The 23874-nt window shown below is 42.0% G+C and overlaps 1 protein-coding gene and 1 long non-coding RNA gene across 6 annotated transcripts in view; one reads left to right on the top strand and one right to left on the bottom strand.

Moving 5' to 3' along the window:
* Positions 1–7955: 7955 nt before the first annotated feature.
* On the bottom strand, positions 7956–13067 carry LOC131192010 (uncharacterized). The gene is made up of 3 exons (XR_009153623.1): positions 13016–13067; positions 12011–12064; positions 7956–8961 (listed from the first exon to the last, which is right to left on the bottom strand). It is a non-coding gene; the product is annotated as an uncharacterized LOC131192010 (long non-coding RNA).
* An 81-nt stretch (positions 13068–13148) lies between these two features.
* ELP1 (elongator acetyltransferase complex subunit 1) overlaps positions 13149–23874 on the top strand; it is a 38663-nt gene continuing 27937 nt past the window's right edge. For 4 of the 5 annotated variants that reach the window (XR_009153122.1, XM_058166169.1, XM_058166168.1 and 1 more), the window contains exons 1-12: positions 13149–13300; positions 14481–14650; positions 15245–15397; positions 17244–17325; positions 18268–18348; positions 18789–18874; positions 20203–20302; positions 20634–20724; positions 21180–21303; positions 21551–21644; positions 22276–22509; positions 23470–23637. Coding sequence is in view for 4 of the 5 variants with exons in the window: in XM_058166169.1 (XP_058022152.1) it covers positions 14501–14650; positions 15245–15397; positions 17244–17325; positions 18268–18348; positions 18789–18874; positions 20203–20302; positions 20634–20724; positions 21180–21303; positions 21551–21644; positions 22276–22509; positions 23470–23637 (1363 nt within the window). In the remaining variant the exon portion in view is untranslated. The remainder of the gene's footprint in view (positions 13301–14480; positions 14651–15244; positions 15398–17243; positions 17326–18267; positions 18349–18788; positions 18875–20202; positions 20303–20633; positions 20725–21179; positions 21304–21550; positions 21645–22275; positions 22510–23469; positions 23638–23874) is intronic. The other variant, XM_058166170.1, reaches the window with a different exon arrangement.

The following is a 23874-nucleotide window of genomic DNA, read 5'->3' as shown; positions in this document are numbered from 1 at the left end:
CCACCCAGAACCCTAGGATGGAAGATGTGACCCCCCTTCACAATTTGACAAGATATGTGTTCTCAGCTGAGAGATTGTGAAGCCCCCAAGAAGGCAGCTGCACTAAAGCTCTAGAGAAAGGCTAGAAGAAATGTTTGCAGAGGGGAGTCATCTCTACCCTCTACTTGTGCTTTTGCTAAAGGAAGAATGACTCAGGACAACTCCATTCGCAGGCCAGCTGGTAAGCCTCTTAAAGCCTCCAAGTGTCCATTCTTGAAAAAGGGCCCATGACTAGTTTAGATCTTTAGCCCTTCATTCTCTCCCCAGAAATGAGAAGAGAGTGGAGTGGAGTGGATTTTGGAGACCTCCAGTAAGTCATAAAGACCTCCAATGAGTGCAATGAGTGGAGTGGAGTGGGTTTTGGAGACCTCCAATGAGTCATTAAGACCTCTGATGAGTGGAATAGAGTTGAGTGCAGGAGAGTAGAGTGGAATGGAGTGGATTTTGGAGGCCTCCAATGAGTCATTAACACCTCCAATGAGTGGAGTGGATTTTGGAGACCTCCAATGAGTCATTAAGACCTCCAATGAGTCCAAGGAGTGGAGTGGATTTTGGAGACCTCCAATGAGTCATTAAGGTCTTATTACCATGGCAATAAGCCTTCCTCTGCAGATTTATCAGTATGCCAACAGACTGTTTGCTCTGTTATTTCAGGATTCACAGGAGGAATTCCTACCTTTGGATAAGGTGAACAGAGAGATGTGCAACAAGAATGGAGTCCCTATCTCTCAAAGTAGGTAGCATCTCAGAGGGTGAAGACCCCTGCTTGTTCACAAGGGGCTTGCAGGATAGAAAAAGATGGACAAGTGGCTCATCTTGCAAAGGGGAGGCTGAGCTTAAATATTTCACATTCTTTCTCTAGACAGGATTGAAACAGCAGAGGACAGGGCCAAGGAAGAGGAGAACTCTCCTAATGGGGACTCAGTGCTGACCTCAGAGGTAAGAAAGGTTTGTAATGTGGCTGATGGAGGCTGTACCATAAGTCCTGATTGGGGAGGGGAGAAATTGTGCTATATATCCACCTAAACGTAAGGCTTTCTAATGCTCTCTTGCTGTTGGCACTGTGGCTGAATGCACCCTATGCTTTAGCCATCTTATTGGGATACAGAGAGCTTTGTATTTAGCCTCAATACTATCATTTGCATAATCCAATGGAAGTCCAGGATCAGCAGCCTTGAGGATATGAACTCCATGATTTCTAACATTTGGAATGAGAATGCAGAGGAAAGCTGAGAGAAGGCTGCAGAGGCCAGCCTCTCTTCTAGTCCTTGGGTAAGAAAGACAAAGTGTTTTCTCTTGCGGAAGGATGGAGGCCCTCTGTTCACTTTTCCTAACCTGAATGAACTGTGCTGGAGTACTATTTGAACGAAATCTAAATATAAGCAGCCAAGCTCCTGTGTGATTGGTTCACTTACTGCAAAACAGCACAGAATGGCCCACTGTAGTGGACTAATGTACTACATGGATGTGACCCACCCAGCTTATGCCTTTTTTCCCCCTGCGTCATCATCTCCAGCACCTTGATGCTTCCAGGCAGGGCTTTAACAGGGGGAGTAGGGAGCCTACTTTTCTGGGGGATGCATAGGGTGGCAGTGGGGATTCCTCCTCCTCTGGAAAGCAGCAGAAATCTAGTTTTGATCAAGCATCCCCATTCAATAGGCCCTCCTTTAGGAATTCTGAATTTCTGTTGCCCTGATGGCTAAAGATGTGCACCCAAGCTCTGGTGCAATTGGTTCATTTACCGCATAGCAGCATCAGTGGCTCATCTTGGAAAGAGGAGGCTGAGCTACCTTGATTCCTTAAACATTTCATCTTCTTCCTCTGGACAGTACGGATATGTCAGAAGATCATGCCATGAAAGAAGAGCTCTGTCCCAATGGGGAGAAAACTTCCACAGAGGTAGTTTTGGCAATGGGGCCGAGGGAGGCTATGCCATAAGTTCTGATGAGGGAGGGGAAAAATTGTGGAATATATCCTAAACATTAGGTTTCCAAAGGTCCTCTTGCTGTTGGCACATAGGGGTTGAATGCACTCTATGCTTTAGCCATCTTGTTGAGATGCAGATAGCTTTGGATTTAGCCTTGATACTGTAATTTGCAGGACTTGATGAAACTCCTGGTGGGCTCCAGGACCAGCAACCTGGAGGACATGGGACTTCATTGCTGACATCTTGGATGAAGAGTCAGAGGGAAGCTGGGAGGAGGCTGCAGTGGCTTCCAAGGCCAGTGATTTTTCCACTCCATGGGTAAGACAGTCAGTGTTTTCTCTTGCGGAAGGATGGAGGTCCTCTGTTCACTTCTCCTAACCTGAATGAACTGTGCTGGAGTACTATTTGAACGAAATCTAAATATAAGCAGCCACGCTCCTGTGTGATTGGTTCATTTATTGCAAAGCAGCACGGAAAGGCCCACTGTAGTGGACTAATGTGCTAAATGGATTGGACTCACCCTGCTTATGCCTTTTCTTTTTTTGCGTCACCATCTCCAGCACCTTGGTGGTTCTGGGAAGGGCTTTAACAGAGAAAGAGCCTACTTTTCTGGGGGATGCGTAGGGTGGGAGTGGGGATTCCTCCTCCTCCGGAAAGCAACAAAAATCTAGTTTTGATCAAGCATCCCCATTCAATAGGCCCTCTTTTAGGAATTCTGAGTTTCTGTTGCTCTGATGGCTAAAGAGGAATCATTGTCATTCACAGGATTCTCTCAAAGAAGCAGAAGCCACCCTAGACGATCAAAGCAGCCTGCAAGATGTGGACTCCATGATTTTTAACATTTGGGATGAGGAGTCAGAAGAAAGCTGTGAGGAGGCTGAAGTGGCTTCCGAGGCCAGTGATTTTTCCACTCCATGGGTAAGACAGTCAGTGTTTTCTCTTGGGGAGGGATAGAGGCCCTCTATTCAGTTCTCCTAACCTGAGTGAACTGTGCTGGAGTGCTCTGGGTGCTGCAGTAAGGTGACATTGGGCCCTTCGGACAACATACTTAGGCTAACTATATGCACCTAAGCTCTGGTGCAATTGGTTCATTTACCACATAGCTGCATCAGTGGCTCATCTTGGAAAGAGGAGGCTGAGCTACCTTGATTCCTGACATGCCAGCTACCTGATATGTCAGACGCTGTGGAAGAGGCGCCCTCTCCTAATGTGGAGAAACTGTAAGAAGGTTCTGGCAATGGGGCCAATGGAGGCTATGCTATAGGTTCTGATGGGGGAGGGGAGAAATTGTGCGATATATCCTCCTAGACTCAAGGCTTCCAAAGGCCCTCTTTCTCTTGGCCCATAGGAGCTGAATGCAGCCTATGATTTAGCCATCTTGTTGAGATGCAGAGCGCTTTGGATTTAGCCTTGATGCTGTCATTTGCAGGATTCAATGCAAGTCCTTGTGGGCTCCCAGAAGAGCAGCCTGGAGGACGTGGACTCTCTTGCTGAGCTTCTGGAGGAATTGTCAGAGGGAAGCTGGGAAGAGGCTGCAGTGGCTTCTGATGCCAGTGATTCTTCCAGTCCTTGGGTAAGAAAGACAAAGTGTTTTCTCTTGGGGAGGGATGGAGGCCATCTATTCACTTCTAACCTAAGTGAACTGTGCTGGAGTGGTCTGGATGCTGGAGCAAGGGGACATCTGACCCTTTGGACAGCGTACTTAGGCAACTATATGCACCAAGCTTTGGTGCGATTGGTTCATTTAGCACGTAGCAGCATCAGTGGCTCATCTTGGAAAGGGAAAGCTGAGCTAGCTTGAGTCCTTAACAATTTCTCCTTCTTCCTCTGGAAAGTCTGAACATCTTGGAACTGCAAACCATGGAACAGGAGCTCTCTACCAATGTGGAGAAATCTTCTTCGGAGGTAAGGTTTTGGCAGTGGGGCTGACGAAGGCTATGCCACAAGTCCTGATAGGGGAGGGGGAAATTGTGCAATATAGCCTCCTAGCCTTAAGGCTTCCAAAAGCCCTCTTTCTCTTGGCACACAAGAGCTGAATGCAGCCTATGATTTAGCCATCTTGTTGAGATGCAGAGCGCTTTGGATTTAGCCTTGATGCTGTCATTTGCAGGATTCAATGCAAGTCCTTGTGGGCTCCCAGAAGAGCAGCCTGGAGGACGTGGACTCTCTTGCTGAGCTTCTGGAGGAATTGTCAGAGGGAAGCTGGGAAGAGGCTGCAGTGGCTTCTGATGCCAGTGATTCTTCCAGTCCTTGGGTAAGAAAGACAAAGTGTTTTCTCTTGGGGAGGGATGGAGGCCATCTATTCACTTCTAACCTAAGTGAACTGTGCTGGAGTGGTCTGGATGCTGGAGCAAGGGGACATCTGACCCTTTGGACAGCGTACTTAGGCAACTATATGCACCAAGCTTTGGTGCGATTGGTTCATTTAGCACGTAGCAGCATCAGTGGCTCATCTTGGAAAGGGAAAGCTGAGCTAGCTTGAGTCCTTAACAATTTCTCCTTCTTCCTCTGGAAAGTCTGAACATCTTGGAACTGCAAACCATGGAACAGGAGCTCTCTACCAATGTGGAGAAATCTTCTTCGGAGGTAAGGTTTTGGCAGTGGGGCTGACGAAGGCTATGCCACAAGTCCTGATAGGGGAGGGGGAAATTGTGCAATATAGCCTCCTAGCCTTAAGGCTTCCAAAAGCCCTCTTTCTCTTGGCACACAAGAGCTGAATGCAGCCTGTGGTTTAGCCATCTTGTTGAGATGCAGAGAGCTTTGGATTTAGCCTTGATGCTGTCATTTGCAGGATTCGATGAAAGTCCTGGTGGGCTCCAAGAGCAGCAGCCTGGAGGACGTGGACTCTCTTGCTGATCTTCTGGATGAGGTGTCAGTGGGAAGCTGGGAAGAGGCTGCAGTGGCTTCTGATACCAGTGATTCTTCCAGTCCTTGTGTAAGAAAGACAAAGTGTTTTATCTTGGGGATGGATGGATGCCCTCTATTCACTTCTCCTAACTTGAATGAACTGTGCTGGAGTGTTCTGGGTGCTGGAGTGAAGTGATACCTGACCCTTTGGACAACATACTTAGGCTAAATATATGCAGTCAAGCTCTGGTGTGATTGGTTCATTTACGGCATAGCAGCATCAGTGGCACATCATGGATAAAGGAGGCTGACCTTAAACCTTTGACTTTCTTCCTCTGGACAGGTCTGAAATAGCAGAGGACAGAGCCAAGGAAGAAGAGAACTCTCCTAATGGGGGCTAAACACTTATCTCAGAAGTAAGAAAAGTTTGGCAATGTGGCCAATGGAGGCTATATCATAAGTCCTGATTGAGGAGGGGAGAAATTCTGCTATATATCCTCCTAAACGTAAAGCTTCCAAATACTCTCTTGCTGTTGGTACTAGGGCTAAATGCACCCTATGCTTTAGCCATCTTGTTGGGATGCAAAGAGCTTTATTCAGTTTGATGGAACTCCAGTGGGACTCCAGGATCAGCAGCCTGCAAAATATGGACTTCAGTTTTTTGATATTTTGGATGTGGAGTCAGATGAAAAGTGGAGAACAAGGGAACTAGGTGGGGAAGTGAGGAACTAGTCCTAATCCTAACCCTAAAAGTGGGCAACTAACCCTAATCCTAACTTGAGATTGCCAAGAAAAGATTGAAAAATCATTTATCTGAGATGGTTTGAAGACTAAGTCCTTGGGCAGGGGTTTGGATTAGATCTCCATGGTGCAACCAGATGATTCTATGAACAGACACCTTCAGATACGAAAGGCATAGAAAAAAAGGCCACCAAGCCACAGCTGCCCATATTTGCCTAATGGATTGAAATGCCAAATCTAACTTGGTTATGGCAGCATGAAGGTTTTTTGGAGTAAGTATGGCCATCTTAGCTGCCAGGAAAATGGGGTAGAGGTGAAAGTCATCCTTCCCGACTCTTCTGCCTGGCTCACATTTATCTCTGTTCTCTCCTCTCTTCACAGAAATGCTGGAAAATGTGTTCATTGCTTTTATTTGCATGGACACCAATCTTGAGGACCTTCTGGTACCTCCTGACAGGTACCATGGCCTTCTCCTAAATGCTGGGCATGGTCGGGCACCTTTGATGAGCTGCAGAGTTGGTAAGAGCCTCTCCCCAGGACTGCTTCTTATCCACAAGAGTCCACAAGAAGGGAAAAATGATAGACAGTCTGACTCTCAGGTCTTAGAAAGGGAAGACTGAGCTAAATGGATGTTATTGGACATGTCACCTTCTTATTTTGCTAAGGACTGAAGAGGCACAGGAATGGGGTGAGCAGCAGGGTTGCTCTCATCATGGAAACACATCTTTATTCCCGGGGTAAGGATGGTTTTATAATATGTGGGGGTTCATGCCTCAAAACCAAGTGGGGGAAGAGAGGAATTGTCACTTAGCGGGAACCTAGCAAATTAAATAAGAGCTCTCAGCTGAAGGATTCTGAAGCCCCCAAGAAAGTAGCTGCATTATCACCCTAAAGAAAAAAGGCTAGGAGAAACCTTTGCAGAAAGGAGGGATCTCTATCCTCTACATCTGCTTTTGATAAAGGAAGAATCAGGGCAAACTTATTGGCAGGCCAGCTGGCAGGCTTCTTAGAGCCTCTATGTGGCCACTCTTGACAGAGGGACCATGGCTAATTTTGATATTTGGCCCCTTCGATCTCTGCCAAGAGATGAGAAAAGAAGAGGCCATGTCACTATACTATTTGGGAGATCTCCATCAAGTTGATAAGACCTGAGTGCTCCACATCCTTGTAATGGCAGAAGCCCTGTCCCTGTGGATTTGTTTATATGCCAACAGATGGAAACTTTTTAGGCTTCATCAGAAGCCCTACCAGTTCAAGTGGTTGTCAGAAGACAACCAGTTCAGGTGCTTTGAAGCAGAAAATGTGGTAGCATCTTAGAGACTGAAGACCTCTGCTTGTTCACAAGGGCCTTGCAGACAGGCTGACTGGCTCATGTCTAAAAGGGGAGGCTAAGCTAGCTTGATGTCACCTTATATGTCACCTTCTTCTCTGGACAGGATTGAAAGGGCAGAAAAAAACAAAGAAGAGAAGAAATCCTCTGATAGAGATACAATTCCTACTTCAGAGAAAAGAAAGGTTTAGCAATGGGCTGATGGAGATCATGCATCAAATCCTTGTGTGGGAGGGGAGAAAGTGTATTATATAGTCTCCTAACCTTAAGGCTTCCAACGCTCCTACTATTGGCACTGGGGCTGGACACACCCTATGTTTTAGCAATCTTGTTGGGATGCAGTGACCTCTGGATTTATGCCTTTACTGTCATTTGCAGGATTTGGTAGAAGTCTGGGGGCATCCAGGGCCTGCAGTCTCAAAAATGTGGATGTCATTATTTATGATATTTTGGGTGTGGAATCAGATGAAAGCGAGGAAGAGGCTGCACAGGTGGGACCGGAAGTTGACAAATGGGCCTTTTTCAGTCTCCGGAGGGCCTTCAGGGGGATGGGGAAGGCTGTTTTCGCCTCCCCAGACTCCTAGAAAGGCTTTGGAGGCTGGGGACAGCAAGAGACAGGCCTTCCGGTCCCACTGAAAGTTGGCAAATGGGCCGTTTCCGGCCTCCGGAGGGCCTCTTGGGGGGGAGGCCATTTTCACCCTCCCCAGACTCCTAGAAAGGCTTTGGAACCTGGTGAGAGAAAAGCGGGCCTACTGGGCCATTGCATGCCAGGAGCGGGGGGTGAAGGGGGGATCACACACACATGCATGGGGCGCACAGATTTATGGGTGTGGGCACATGCGCGCATCACCCCCTTCCCCCTCCTGTCATGCGATGGCAAAAAGGTTAGCCATCACTGCCCTAGACCAGGGGTCTCCAACCTTGGCAACTTTAAGACTTATGGACTTCAATTCCCAGAATTCCTCAGCCAGCAAAGCTGCCTAAGGTATTCTGGGAGTTGAAGTCCACAAGTCTTAAAGTTGCCAAGGTTGGAGACCCCTGCCCTAGACGGTATCAGCAGCCTGAAAGAGGACTCCTGGAACCCCACTCTAATTCAAATAGGTACCTATTTGAGCCTTTTTATGGATCACTGCCTTGTCATGGTGAAAAAGCTTGCAAAACTGGAGGAAACTATGAGTTATGCCATGCAGAGCCACCCAAGGACAGGTCATAGTCCATCTTTGGGGCTAAAGGGGAAGCACTATCATTCAGGGGACTTTCCCCAAAAATGGGAAGATATGCTAGATGATGTCAGCAGCCTGGAACAGGATGTCTGGGACTACCACTATCTTCTGGGGATGGCTTGGAAGTATTGTGGGCTGCAAAAGCCTCTCCCACAAACCTTTCCTGTCCACATGGTTTTGTAATGCAAAAGGATTGACAGGCTGATTGGCTGATCTTGGAAAGGGAAGGTTGAGGTTGCTGGATGTTCTTCCATATCTCAACTTCTTCCTCCAGAAGAGGAGCAGGAACTGATTGAGGAACAGGAGAGATATGTTGATGGAGACACATCTGCTTGCTTAGAGGTTAAAAATGGTTTGGCAATGTTGCCAGTGGAAATCATCGCTCAAGTCCTGGTGGGAGGTACTCACTCCTGTGTTGAGTGGCATTCTTTTTAAGGGGTTTAGGACCCTTAAAATGAATTTTCTAGGTAATGTCAAGTGAAGAAGAGAAAGAATCTCTTTCCTTTCTTGAAAGAGCAAAAGGCCCTAATTTCTCCAGTAGAGATATGTCAAGGGGGAGGGGGGAACAGTGCATAAGGCAGTCAATGCTCCGGTCACTTCAGAATGCCCAAAACATTTCAGAGATGAATTCTGGATTGTAAAAATGAGTGTATGCAAAGAACAGGTCAAAGAGATAGCAGCCAAACAACAACTTAATCAGAATTTTGGCAGCCCTTTGAGTAATCCTGGTTCTCAAAGTCAAAGCAGGCTGAAGTTTCTCTCAGTTACTCAACCTGGAGGAGGAGGCGCTTGTTGCTCACTTAGAGATTATCCAGGGACATCTTCTGCTTTACATTTTCTTCCAAGATGCGGTCCTGTTTGAAAGAAGGAGAGACATAATCATATCTTCTGCTCAGTTCAGGGATAATTTTGTTAACCTGTCTTCTCCAATCTGGCTCTTTCTTAATGTTTTGGAGTCCATCATTTTCTGCTAGCATGAAATAAAGTGGGGACTTAAGAACAAACCAACGTCTGCTGAGTAGTCTCTTGCAGAAGGGGTCTTTAGATATAATCAGCGCTGGTAAGTTTATGCATTGCATACACAGGTAGTCCTTGACTCAGAACTACAATTGAGTCCAAAATTTCCATTGTTCAGCAAGACATAAATGTTAAATATGTTTTGTCCCATTTTACACCCTTCCTTGCCACAATTATTAAGTAAATCGCTGCAGTTGTTAAGTTAGTAACAGTAAGTTGCTGTTAAGTGAATTGGGCTTTGGCATTGACATAGACTGTCAGTCACAAACATGATCCCATGGTCATTGACTTATGACCGTTTTTCACACTTACGACCTTTGCAGCATCCCCATGGTCACATGATCAAAATTAAGACACTTGGCAACTGGCATATATTTATCATGGTTGCACTGTCCTAGGGTCATATGATCACCTTTTGCAACCTTGTAAAACACAGAGCCAGTGGGGAAGCCAGAGCCACTTAACAACTGTGTTACTAACTTGAACAACTACAATGATTCACTTAACAACTAGGACAAAAACGTTGTAAAGGCCATGTTACCACCTTAACTGCAGGTAAAAGGTAAAAGTTAAGGTAAAAGTTCTCCTGTCCAATCATTTATAACTCTATGGCAGTGGTTCCCAACCAGTGTGCCGCGGCACTAAGGGGTGCCGTGAGATCTTTTGAGGGTGCCGGGAACTTTTGAGCTACGGAGATTTTAAATATCTATTTCCTTATAAGGGTGCCGGGAACTTTTGAAAGGCTTTCCAAGGGTGCCTCAAACAAGAAAAGGTTGTGCCTCAAACAAGAAAAGGTTGGGAACCACTGCTCTATGGGGTGGTGCTCATCTTCGGTTTTTAGTGGAGGAAGCCAGCATTATCTGAAGATATTTCTGAGGTCATGTGACCAGAATGACGATACACCAAGATGCATGGGATGTGGTTACTTTCTCATCAAAGTGGTACTTATTTATCTACTCGCATGTGCATGCTTTCGAAGTTTTAGGTGTACAGGAACTGGAGCTCACCCTGTTGCACAGAGCTGGGGTTTTGAACCCGGGCTGTCAGCTTTCCAGCTGACAAGCTCAATGTATTTAACCACTGAAATACAGTTAAAATACAGTTCTATGGCAAGAAAGCTCATAAAATGGAGAAAAACTCAATTAGCAACTGTATTGCTTAGAAATAGAAATATTGGGCTCAATTGTAAAGTCAGAGCTATCTGAGGCTGAAAAAATGGATCCCCTCCTCCAGAGAATGTATCCAAAGGAGATTTCATTGCACAATTTTTAGCCATCACAGAGAAGCAGGGTTGGGTGCAGGGTTTAAAAAAGTATAAATGTTGGGTGTAACCATGCAGTGAAAATTCTAGTACTTTTTTATATCTGTTGCACATAAAAGAATTGGGGTTTCAATTATGTAGGAACAGCTACTTTCTTGGTTTTTTTGACTTTCTCAGTTAGATGGGGAGGTTCTATGGGCTGCTGAAATGGAACCTGGAGGCTACTGTTCCCTCACGTTTACTCAAAATACATATTCTTGTGTTTGTAATTGGTTTAATGAAAAAGCACTACCAGGAACATGGATAATTTGCTTCATCCATGCTAGGCAAGCCTAGTTTAGTCTGATGTACTGTGTGAACTCAAGCATGGTGGTGTTCTGACCCAGCTCCTCAAACACGACAAACCCTCTGACATGAACTCAAAAGATTCCTTTATTTATTAGGAATGCTGGCAGCCCCGGCAAAAAAGTTTATCTTGCAGGCTAACAAGTCCGGCTGGCCCGAAGATGTATACAGTAGAACCTCTGGCCACAACCATAATTCTTTCCATAACTTTGGTTGCAACCTGATTTGGTTATGATCCAAACCTAACCAAAATTAATGCAGCGGCCACACGAGGTCATTGTTGTTTGGCGCTTACAAAAAAAAAATGGTGTGGAAGGGGAAATCGGCCACCTGAGTATGTGTTCGTGACCAGATTCAAACATTTTGTGAATTTTTTGGTCGGAACCGATTTGGTCATGGTCAGAAACATTCATGGTCAGAGGTTCTACTGTAGTTGTCTGCCACACCTATTCATCTTATCTCCTTGCCTTTTATCGCCCGAGCTAGGCTAGGTCCTCATTAGCAGCGGTGGCTCTTCTTTCCCCAGGATCGGCCCACAGCTTTCCATTGCTCTCCTCTTCTCTGCCTTCTGCGCAGCCGTGCGTCAGGCACTGGACCCAGCTGTTCCTCTTCTTCTTCAGCAGCCATCTCCAGACCTGGGGGCTGTTGACTCTCCATCTGAGGGCTGACGGATGGGCCAGGCTCTGCCTCTGTCTCTCTCTCTGCCAGCTCCATTCCCTCTTCCTTCTCAGAGCTCCCAGGTTGCCCTGACTCCCACATCTCCTCCTCCTCTGATTTGGCTGATGGAGGGGCAGGCGGCCGACAGGTCAAAACAGGTGGGCAATTACCTCAGGATATAATGGTAATGAAGGTGCATCTCCTGCCCTGCAAGAATCCTCCCTGATTCATTGCTCTGCAATTTGAGAGAAGGCCAAATCCCACCAACAGCCAGCTGCCATCTTGGCCTTTGCCAACCCAACCCTACAGGGTGCGCGTGTCTCTCCTCAGCTGCAGCTCTCAAGAAACTCCCTTTTCCCTTTTCTCTGGAGGAGCTGCTTCAAAAACAGAAAGATGAGTACCTGGAATTTGTCTTATTTTATTATTGCTTTTCCTTGGTGATGACTTCCCTACTTTCTTCATTGTTCTTCTGGAACAATGGAGAAGAGATTGATACAGTATATTGCCTTTCTACTAAATGTTCAAGATAACTTTCATTGCAACTTCCAATCCTTTTAGCCCAACAACAACCCTGTGAGGTAGGATCTCTCCCACACTCTCAATTCTAATTGTGCAATACTTACGATTTCACTTTTCAAAGTTCTAAGATGCCTTTCTCTAAAGCAGCATGCAAAATCCTAATAATCAAAAAAGATAAAACAGTTAACTGAAAATAATACAGTTATCAGGAGCAATTATCACAATTTTTTATTATTTGTTTTACATTACCAGCATTTTCATTAAAGAACTTAAAAATCCCTCAGAAATAAGAGTGGGAATCTAGCTCTCAATAGGTAGAGTGCTTATCAGCTCTAAAATCACTTCACCCCAGGACACTCTGATCATGTGTCAGACTATGATTTGTTCAATAATTTATTCCATAAAAACAGTTGGTGGGTTTACACAATATCGAACATTGCAAATTATAATGTATGGATTGACACATATTTAACTAAAATAAATCATATGATGGTTTAGTGCAATGTGCCAATTCAGTCTTTTCTCTTTTTTACATTTGAGAAGGATCTGGGATTTCGCTGTTTTGCTGGAAACGGTGACTCAGCTGAATGCCTAATTCTTCTTGAAAGGACAACCCTTTATTATTAAAAGTTTGGTAGTAATTTTTCTGCTAGCAAATTTCATTTGAAAACAGACAATTTAAAAGTTTATGCCTGTGGAGCTACCACAGACTAATACACCTCAGAAAGAATGTTCAGAGCCTTTATTGTCATTGTACATCATGTATACAATGAAATATTGTACAGTGTGGATCTATGCTGCACAAATTGGGGCACTTGCCACAAGAATATGCCCTACAGATAATCTAGAAATCACTGATTGCCAGAGATGAAGCTACATTTAAAAGAAAACTAACCCGTAATTCACCAGTTATTAAATCACCAGTATTTCATATATTTTGAATATTATAGAATCCATTTCAAATCTGTTACTCCTTTCCATCTACCCAACTAACTTTTAAACAAAGTTAGTTCTGAAAAATTATTTTTTAAACTATCGAATACGTCGATAATGACATTTTGCATGTTTTAACGAAGGAAAAAACCCCGCAAAACCAGTATTAAAAGCACCTCAGTCGTTGCCTGCACGCGCAGGCAACTTAACTGCTCTGCTCCCAAGCAGTTGGCTTTCAGAACGTCACTGAGCACGCGCGACCCACCAGCCGAGCTGCCCTCATTCTTCTTAGCTTCACCGGCTCACAGAGCATGCTCCGGAAGGCCTCTGCCCAAGCAGTGGGTTTAAAGATGGCAGGCATGCTGAGTTCTTATTGTTGCACGCGGGCTGTTTGCAAGGAAAGCGAGCGGCGCTGTTAAGAGTCTGGGCGCGTTTCCCTCTTCTCATTTGCGGATTTTGAGGTAATCCATTGCTATCAAGGAGAAAGGGAAGATAAAACGTTGGGGGCTTTAGCTAAGATTTCTCCTTTTTTTTTTTTACTAGCGTAGTCAAATTTCAGAGCAGTCATGGAGGGTTCCAGCTACTGCTTAGAAACAACTCAAGGCGACGAACACATTACTGCTTTCTCCCCCTTCTCCTATTTTTCTTACAAGAACAACCCTATGGGGTGAATTGGGCTGAGAGTGAGTGAGTGACTGGCCCAAAGTCACCCAGCTGGCTTTCATGCCTGAGGCAGGACTGGAATTCACAGTCTCCTGATTTTTAGTGTGACGCCTTAACCCACTAAACCAAACAGGCTGAGAAACACTGGATTAGATCCTTATACTCTTTAGTCATGAAGTATCCCACCAAGAAGCTACTTAGCCTGCAGCATTTAAACTGAATGCAAGATTCTGCTTCTTTTAAGATAGGCGGAGTGGGGTGAACAAAGTGTAAGAATCCTCTTGTTCAAAAAGGATTCTTTAGTTCTTTCCCTGTAAGTTGTTATGCTTCCAGATGTGTATTATGGTGAGAGAGATTTTTCCAGGAAGCTCCCAAGCAGGGCAGAAGCCTTTTTCAGCTGTTGGTTTCCAAGATCTATTGTTTGCAGATATGCTGCTGCTGTACATGGAAGTCCTTGATCCAGAACCACATGCTTCATGTTTTTGAAGCAAATTAAACAAAACCAGCCAGCATAGTCATTGTAGCAATAGCAATAGCACTTAGACTTATATGCCACTTTACAGTGATTTACAGCCCTCTCTAAGCGGTTTAGAGAGTCAGCATATTGCCCCCAATAATTTGGGTCCTTATTTTACCCACCTCGGAAAGATGGAAGGCTGAGTCAACCTTGAGCCTGGTGAGATTTTGAACTGCCAAATGGCAGGCAACCGGCATTGTAGCTGTGCATTTTTTAATCATTCACTGGACTCATTCATAATGGTGCTAAATTATGATTTCACTTTTCGCTTAGCATATTCTGTAAATCTAATCATGTGATTTATAGCGCCTGTGAGCATGGTTAAGTCGGAGCAGAGCTTAGAGCAATGGGGGAATGTAACCAATCATCAAGAGCCAAACTTGTTTCCATCTTTATACCTCATTATGGGGTTGGTAGGTCATCATTCAATGTGGAAACCATATCTCTTTTTTTTTTTCCAGTGGCGTTTGTGGAGAAAAAGATGAGAAACCTAAAATTATTGAGAGCACAAGAATGCCAGCCAGCCCGAGCTCTTGGAACTCCTCAAGGTTTCACTGTCCGCGCAGACAAAGGAACAGTGTTGATCAGCACTGAGTATGGGATTGTGGAACTGGATCCTGTTACACAGGAGGTGAGAGTTCATATGAAAAATTGTCTCACTAGCAGGGGCTGTGGAAGGAAAATTAAATGATATTGCTGCCCCTGAAACAGATGTAATGGAAATTTCTTTCTTCAAATAGTTTGTTAAATTAAGGTTTTACTTTTTTTTTTGCTATATAGAGAGCCTTATCAGCCTTTGGGAATATCTGAGAATACAAAGAAAATTCCATTCTATAAATTTTTCTAAACCGTAAACATGTCCTATCCTTAGATGTTTCAATCTGTACATTTCCAATAATGTACATTTCCCAAAAAAATTTAATGAATATTCCTTTTCTAAATCTAATCACTATGTTTTATTGTCAATTTGTGCAAGAAGAAGCGGAGTGTTACTTTCAGTGTAAGCGCTGCAGGCTAAGTAGCTTCTTGGTGGAATACTTCATGATATAATAAAGAATTTCTGTGCCAGCACCCTGATTTGGAGCAGCACCAAGACACAGATAAAAATCGAAGATGTTTGAATTTGTTGTCAATCTTTCAAACAGCTAGCAGTAATGATCCAAACAATATATAGAACAAGGATGAAAGATTTCTCATGAGCCTTTTTCTTGTTTTTGTTTTAAAGATCATCAATGAAGTTACTTTGACAACTGAGGCTTTTCTGCCAGAAGATGGAAGCGGATGTATTGTGGGCCTGGAAGATTTGCCAGATATAGAATCTGTCTGTGTGGTTACAGCAACTGGCGATGTTATATTGTGCAATCTAAACACTCACCAGGTATGGCAGAATGGCAAATATAGCAGTACCCAAATAAGATATGAAATAGAATGCAAGAACATAATGCATAATACAAAATTACTTGCTTTAACATTGCTAGTTTCAGTATAGCTGTTGCCCCTTTAAATAAATATATTGGCTTCTTGGTTAAGTTATATAGTTAAAACTAACTATAAAAGATGCAAATCATCATATGTATATATTTTCTGTGGCAGTCTTTATCCTTTGGAATGATCTTGCTCCTGAAATTCAGATGACCCCAACATTCTAACCATTCTGGAAAGCTAGGAAAACCTGGTTTTCCCCATATATTGGGCCAGGGCATTAGATGAGCTCATTTTTGAGGGAATGGAACGTATGTTTACTTGACCTTGGCATTATGTTGTCTGTTACGTTAGTTATGGATGTAATTTCCTTGATTCTGTATCATAATGTTGCCAGGTTCTGTGCAGCAGCACTTAAAATCCATCAGAACATGACCTGTGCCATTTTTTAAGGTTCTTTTTTGATTTAAAAAAATATATTTTAGCTTTTGATAATTAATATTTTTTTGATTTTGATGTAATTTTTTACTGTGCTGTATCTTTTATGCCTTTTAATTTTTTTGTACCCCATCCTCCTTTTGCTGGCTTTTGACCAAAATAAAAATTTGATTTGATTCAGTTGCTAAACAGGCCAGTCATTAGGCAAGGACTATCTGTAAAGACAGAGCTAGTACTCCTGGTTGTGCATCTTGCCTATGCTGCTTTACAGGGCTAATATATAAACATATCACATTAAGATGTTAAGCTTACCCATATTGTGGCAAAATTATGTATCATAACTTGGAATATTTGGGAAGAGCTAAAATCTTCACTGACACCTCTTGTTAATAATTTGTATCTTTAAATTCTTAAGGGGAGTGTATTATCGTGTTTCCCCGAAAACGAGACCCTGTCTTTTTTTGAACCCTGAAATAAGAGCTTGGTCTTAATGTCATGCTCTCAAAATCCCGATTGGGCTTATTATCAGGGGATGTCTTATTTTGGGGGAAACAGAGTAATTAATGATGAATTTCATGGCCTTTATAAACAGTTAATATGCTTGACTGTAGTGAAGAAGAATTTACCTTTAAAATGTTGAGTCTAATTTCTACTGAGATTGTTTTTAAGCAGTTAGCACTTTATTTTTTTTTAAAAAGAGCGAAGTTATGCTACATTGCAACACGTGGGCTGATGGCCACTATATGGGAGCAAGGAGTTAAGATTTTCTGTACAGTATCACTGCAGCCACAGTAATAAAGATATACAGGTACTCCTCAACTTACAACAGTACGTTTAATGACTGTTCAAAGTTGCATTGAATTCCTCCCCCCCCCCACTTATGACCATGGCAGCATCCCCATGGTCACATGATCAAAATCCAGATTCTGGGCAACTGATATTTCTGATGGTTGCAGTGTCCCAGAGTCATGTGACCACTTTTTGCAACCTTCTGCCAAGTGAGATCAATGAAGCCAGATTCACAACTGCAGTGATTCACTTAATGACTGTGGCAAGAAATGTCATAAAATAGGGCAAAACTCTTAACAAATGTCTTGCTTTGCAACATAAATTTTGAGCTCAAATATGGTTGCAAGTCGAGGGTCACTTGTGTTGACATTATGCTCCAACCTCATTTCTAGTTAAATATTATTTTCTTATATGACTACAGAAATAGTATTGCAGGACTAGAACATGATCACTATTCATCTGTATTTGACTCTAACTTGAAGATGATTGAAGTAAAACATGTAATTTGCTTGATTTATTGGTGTTAGTTGCTATTAAAGAGATATAAACAGTATTAAAATCTTATTCTTTTGCAGCTGGAATGCGTTGGCAGTGTGGACAGTGGCCTGACTGCAATGAGCTGGAGTCCTGACCAAGAGCTTGTTCTTCTTGCTACAGGTACAAATTGAAAACGCAAAACATTCTCAACTTTATTTTCTGTCTTTTGGATTCTGGCAGAGAATGGCTCATTTCATCTGATGGTTTACAACAGGGGTGTCAAACGGCCCACTCCTGGTTTAGCAAAGGGAAAAAAAGTCCCGATACATCATGTGACAATGTGAGTTTGACACCCCTGGTTTACAAAATAGTAGTCAGCTATCGATTTGCATTAACTATTCCTTGTTTGTCAAGAGCATGGTGGGTTCATATGACGTGTATTAATATCACCTTTAACCACAACAGGCTACCAAGCAATAGGCAGGGCTAAGGGGCCAGATGGTAGGTCTTCTTCTTCTTGTGCCATATCCGTCATCGGATGTTGGTGATCATGTTGGTGATCCTATTTTTTATCAACGGCTGCACGACAAAGTGCTGCTGAGTTTTATCCAAACCAGTTCCTTAGATTTTGAAGCCATGATATTTTTCTTCTGCCTTGACCTTGTTTGCCTCAATTTTTCCCTGAATGATTAAATGAAGTATGCCATATTTTTCCAGGTGTTGTATCACATGTCCAAAATATTTTACCTTTCGCTTTTTTATGGTTTTGATGATTTCCCTTAGCTTTCCCAGGTGGCTTATGGTGGATACAATCCACAATTCAAAGCTCTTCCCCTTTGTATGACATTAACAGAGCTAGAAAGGGATAGGGCTTAAAACCATAGTGGCACCCACTTTTCCTCCTCTTTGATGTGGACTGCACTTGAGGGCTCCCTCTTTCTAGATGTCTGTCAAGAAAAGAGATATTTTTTCAAGGAAGAGTTAATCTGAACTAAACCGGGATTGGGATTGAGAATTAGAGAATTAGAAGTTGCCGCCTCCTATGATTCTACTGTACAAGATGATTCAACTGCACTTAAACATTTTAATTTCAAAATTCTTTATATATTCTTGTTGTGACAGGTGAGCAGACTCTAATTTTGATGACAAGAGACTTTGAACCAATTGCGGAAAGACAGATCCACCAGGATGATTTTGGAGAAGGTGAGGTGGTAGTGCAAATGCTAGAATCTTACAAAATACATTACTGCAGTTCTGGGAAGGGCTGGGCTACACAGAGAAATTGAATTGACTGAAATTAGCTCCAGCTGCTGTCAATTATTATGGGTTGAAGTCCAAGACCATGTGTGCATTTGTATCAGGGCAGTAAGTTTAAAAAGAGGAATGTTTTATAGTCACTTGTTACATACATGTGACATTGCCATCGGTCTGGCTGGCAATCTACCAAGTATAAAAAAATTAACTTGCATATAGTGAATGTGAAGTGGACTTTTTAAACTTGGAAGTTGTCTAGAGAATTTTTTTTTATTTGTTATGCAGTGGTCTCTGGAGAGTTAGAAGGAAACTAAAAAAGTTGGATGTAAGTTTTTGACAAATATATGAAAAGTTAATCTTCAAATAGTCTTTATTTGGTTGATTCTTAGGCAAATTTATTACTGTTGGCTGGGGTAAAAAAGAAACACAGTTTCATGGATCGGAAGGCAAGCAAGCTGCTCATACCAAGCCAAAGGTACTATGTTTTTTATAATGCAAATACTGATTCTGTATGTAAATATTTAATTAATTACAATGATGCACAAGTATGTACCTTTACTGCAGACATGAATATTAAAATACATGCAGTAAATTATAGACTTAAATGGACTCCAGAGGATGGTAGAAGACAGGAAGGCCTGGAGGAATGTTGTCTATGGGGTCGCGATGGGTTGGACATGACTTCGCAACTAACAACAACAAAATTATAGAACTGGTGGTGATAGAGTTTGGAACTTGGATAGAAAACATCCAGATTTCTAGTAACCGTGAAGTTCACTGCCTGATCTTGACTCAATGGCACAGCTGAATTTGCATTTAATGATGGTCCAGGATTTAATGTTAATACATAAACTTTTGCAAGTCCAAGTTAGTTCATGTGCCTGTCTTTTATCCCATGTATTTGAATACAACCAAATGGAGATATCAACTATGATTTAATTTCATTTTCCTTGATTCTTGCCTCTTTTTTTCAGACCAGGAATATAATTGTTACCAAATAAGCCAACAAATCATTTTAATGGGTGTATTTAAATTGTGATTCCTGGTTTACACCTAATGTCAAGCCAAGAATTCAAGAATGTAAAATAAAAGGCAGTGAGCTTGTGGGAGAACAAAAAAACATTGATGCCTAAGGTGCACTTTAATGATTGTGCATATGGTGCTTAGTATCGTGTTAATACGGTTAATATGTGCTAATGTATGTAAGATTATATGTGACTGGGTCACATGTTTGATCTTGCACTGCTACTTCACTGACTTTTGTGGGGATAAAAAAGAGTTTTATGAATCAACATTTAATACTGTTCCCTTCAAGAGTATCTAAGATCCCTGTGAGTAATTTGTGTGCCTAGATGTAGAGGACATCACAAATGGTAGGGCTACCCTGCAACTTCTCCTAGGGCAGGGGTGTCAAACTCAATTTCATTGAGGGCTGCATCAGGGTTGTGGTTGACCTGGGGGGGGCGCGACTGGGTGGGCATGGCCAGCTTGACGCCACTCCCCAAACTGCTGGCATGTTTCCTCTTCACATTGGTTAGACTGGGCCAAAGCCATGCTGGTCCGATGTTTCCTCTTTGCATTGGGTAGACCGGGCTGAATGGTGGTAATGGTCCTTTAGGAGCAAGTTACATATATCAAGGATTACCTTTTACAGGTGATGGGCACTGTTGCAAGTTTTAATAATTTTAAATTTTAAAACACCTAAAATCTAATGAAATCTTGTGATGTTTGTAAGATTTTAGTCAATGTGTTTAAAAATATCTTATTTCCAAATTTTGCATCATTTCATATGATCTTTTTCAGGAAATATTGCCTGCTTTATCATGGGATGACCATAAACCTCGGATCAGTTGGAGAGGAGATGGACAATATGTAGCAGTGAGTGATATTTGCCCAGAAACAGGTTGGTACCTTTTAAAATAATAGTTTGTTACTTCCTGTCAGCTTTTGGCTGAGCAGGTGAAGAAGGAAAGTCTTAGTTTAAAAAAAAAGTCTTCCAAAGTCCCATGGTTGTATTTACATTTTGATGCAGCTTTCCCCAATTTGATATGATTGATGTGCTGGATTTACTGCTTCCATGATACCTCACCACAGTGATAAGGAATTATGGGAATTCTATGAGTTGCAATGATTCTCTCTCTCTTTTTCTCTCTCATCCTCTCTTTTTATCTGTTCATGGGTTCTTCTATTTCATCCTCTAACTTGGGAATTATGGGAATTCTGCAAACATTCAGGCGCCCGAAAAGTGAGAATGTGGAGCCGGGAGCTTATTCTACAAAGTACCAGTGAGTCTGCCCCAGGACTAGGACAAGCACTGGCCTGGAAGTGAGTAAAGAAATACGGGTCGGTTCACAATGTGTATATTATTGGCTTTCTGTTTATAATTTCCTGTTATTATTCATCAAGCTAATATTTTACTGAAATTAAATTCACCATTAATTTTAGATCTAGGGTGTAGGATTATGATACCTCTAAATCACTCCTAATCCATTTTTAAGGGATTTATTTATTCAATTTACATGGCCATCCATCTCAAACGTATGATTCTGCGTGGCTAACAGAATTTTTAAAAAAAACATGAAAAAGATACTATAAAAAGCAATGACTAACAGATATAGGACCCAAGGTAAAACCTACCAACATTGTCAACATTACCAAAATTAGGACTCAACCAACATGATAACAGATATTTTTTAGAAAAATCTATGAATATTTGGAAAAAAGTTGCTTGAAAACCTGTTCTAAATTATTCCTTCAGTCCTTTTCTGGCTTTGTTTCAGGCCCTCAGGAAGCTTGATTGCTTCTACACAGGATAAAGTGAACAAACATGATGTTGTGTTCATAGAACAAAATGGGCTCCTTCATGGCGAATTTACTCTTCCTTTCCAAAAAGGCCAAGTAAAGGTAGGATGTAATTTTTCTTGAGGCAGATTCAATTAACAATCATTGAATCTGCAGACTTTTTTCTCACTAGTATATCTGATATTATTTCCATCAGTGGGAGGACATTTTTTAAATTGCGTGTTGTTTGCAGATTATCAAGAGTAGAACTTTACTCAGAGAAGATTTTAATATAATTGTTATGTAAGGCATGAAAAATTGGTGTTAAAAATGCTTTACATAGGTGATGATCCTATTTGCATTTCTGTAGGTAAATGAGCTGCTCTGGAATTCTGACTCTACAATATTGGCTGCCTGGGTGGAAGAACTGGAAAGCTATAGTAGTTCTCAAAGAAAGATGTATGGTAAGAACATTCAGTATTTCTTTCTTTATTTTACAGAACTTATTTGATTTATCACAGTCCTACCGTCTTTGCCTACTTTATTTTGGTTTTCTGCATGGCTATTGTCAGCCATTTTTTTAATCTGGAGGATATAGTATCAAAACTGCAAATATATGTCTAAGATTGCAGTGGAAAACATGTGTTTTTAACTCTTCTCAACAAGATAAAGGAGATATTAGAATTAAAGGGAATCAGTAATTGATGATGAATATATGCCATCAAGTTGATATTGAATCTTGGTGATAGATAGATAAATAGTTTTCTCTGTCAGCAACCTGATCCTTCAGGTTTTCTAACGGTGCTATAACTGAGTCCATCCAGCAATCAGCATCTGGCAGCCCCTAAAATCAAGTCTGATCCACTTAGTGTTATCTCTATGCCTCTTACCTGGAACTTTGGACATTATGGATATAGAGGAAAAGGCAAGCATCCTATGTGGAATAATTAGAACAAGTTTTTGTAGAAACCATCAGTTGGGAAGAGTCCATATTATAATCAGTTTTGGTACCACATCGATAAGATTCAGAGCTTACATAATTAAAGTACTATTATTAATCTTGTGTTCTATAACTTTTTTGTCTTCTAATTGCAGTCCAGCTGTGGACAACAGGAAACCATCACTGGTACCTGAAACAAAGCCTGCATTTTGGCAGCCTGGAGGGCAGCCCACTTCTTGTATCCCTGGTGTGGGATCAGGAGATTCCCTATCGACTTCATGTCCTCTGTGAACAGTGGCTTTATCTTCGCTATGATTGGCAGTGGAGTACTGATCACAGCACCAGTGGAGCGGCCAATGACTCGGCTAGTGTAGCAGTCATTGATGGAGGTACATTTCAAATTTCCCTTTAGTGCAACTACAAGAATTTCACAAGAATAGTATGTATATGACTTTAGGGAAGGGTTGGAGGCATCTTGCTGGCTGGTTTATAAAGGGGGGTGAACTAGGTACACTTGTGGGGATAATATGATACTCACAAATAACTAATAGGAGAAAATGTAAGCAGCTCAGGGTTGAGCTGTTAAGTCTGTGGTACTCTCTGAGCTTGGTTGTTTTCTTTCAGATGTTTCATTACTAGGCTTGGTTATATTATCAATGGGGAGAAGAGTTAAGATTTGCTGGCTGTTATATATGCTAACTTGAGCCCTGTCAATCTTGGAAGAATGGGAGGGCTTCCTCCTTGATGGCTTGATGGCTTCTTGATTGGGGCATTATTTTTTCCCTGATGCTGATTCCTGCTGACATGGGTGTTGATTTCTGAGGCAGTTATGTCCTAATATACATTTGTTTCCTTCCGAGACTTTGATTGTACCTTTTCAATGGCAAATTTATAAATTATGGTGAATTTTACATATGGTAGCTTTCAAAAGATACAACCAAAACATTTCGGTTGTGTTATCTAGGCAACTTTGGTTATGATGTTGCTTCAACCTGGTCTTATGAGAAGAGAGGGTAATGATTTGCTAAACATTTTGCTTTCTATCATTCAAAGACTGCCCAAAACCATGTATGCTGCTATTAAGACTTTGTTGTGTCTGAACTGCTTGATTTAATGCAAGACAGCAAGTGCAGATATTGCCTAATCATATTTGAATTATATCTGAATATTAGTACACATACATATACATACAGATATGTATAGATACATATGTACACATACATATACTGTACATATACTGTACATAAACACACACACACACACACACACACACACACACACACACACACACACACATATACAGCCCTCTGATACTTAAATGAACTTTTTTCCCTTTTCATTTTTGAAAGATAAGGTTCTATGGACAGCCTTTCTTCATGCTGTGGTTCCTCCACCTCTTTGTACATATCAGCTCCAGCTCTCCTCTGCTGTCAATCAAGTTACTTTCTCTACAAAGTCTCAAAGTGGGGATCTTGCTGTTCTGGATGCTGAGAACAAGTTATCCATTTATAGACTGGGTAGGTAAACTGAATCTTTGACCAACCTTGTCTGGGTTTGAAAGCTAAGTAGTGTCACCATTGGTTAATGTTTGGATGGAGACCATCAGAGAATTCCAAGATTGTAAGTTAGACTGGGAAATCAGAGAAATGTCAGGAAAAGGCAATTGGATGCCACTTTAATATTATTTCCCAGAAAATGGCATGGAAATATTCATGTCCACCAGATAATTTGTAAGTGTCTTTGTCTTTGATTTT

The sequence above is a fragment of the Ahaetulla prasina genome, chromosome 2, assembly GCF_028640845.1.
Source record: "Ahaetulla prasina isolate Xishuangbanna chromosome 2, ASM2864084v1, whole genome shotgun sequence".
In the NCBI taxonomy this organism is placed as follows: Eukaryota; Metazoa; Chordata; class Lepidosauria; order Squamata; family Colubridae; genus Ahaetulla; species Ahaetulla prasina.
The sequence above is the reverse complement of the archived record's forward strand: the minus strand, read 5'-3'. Positions and strand labels throughout refer to the sequence as shown.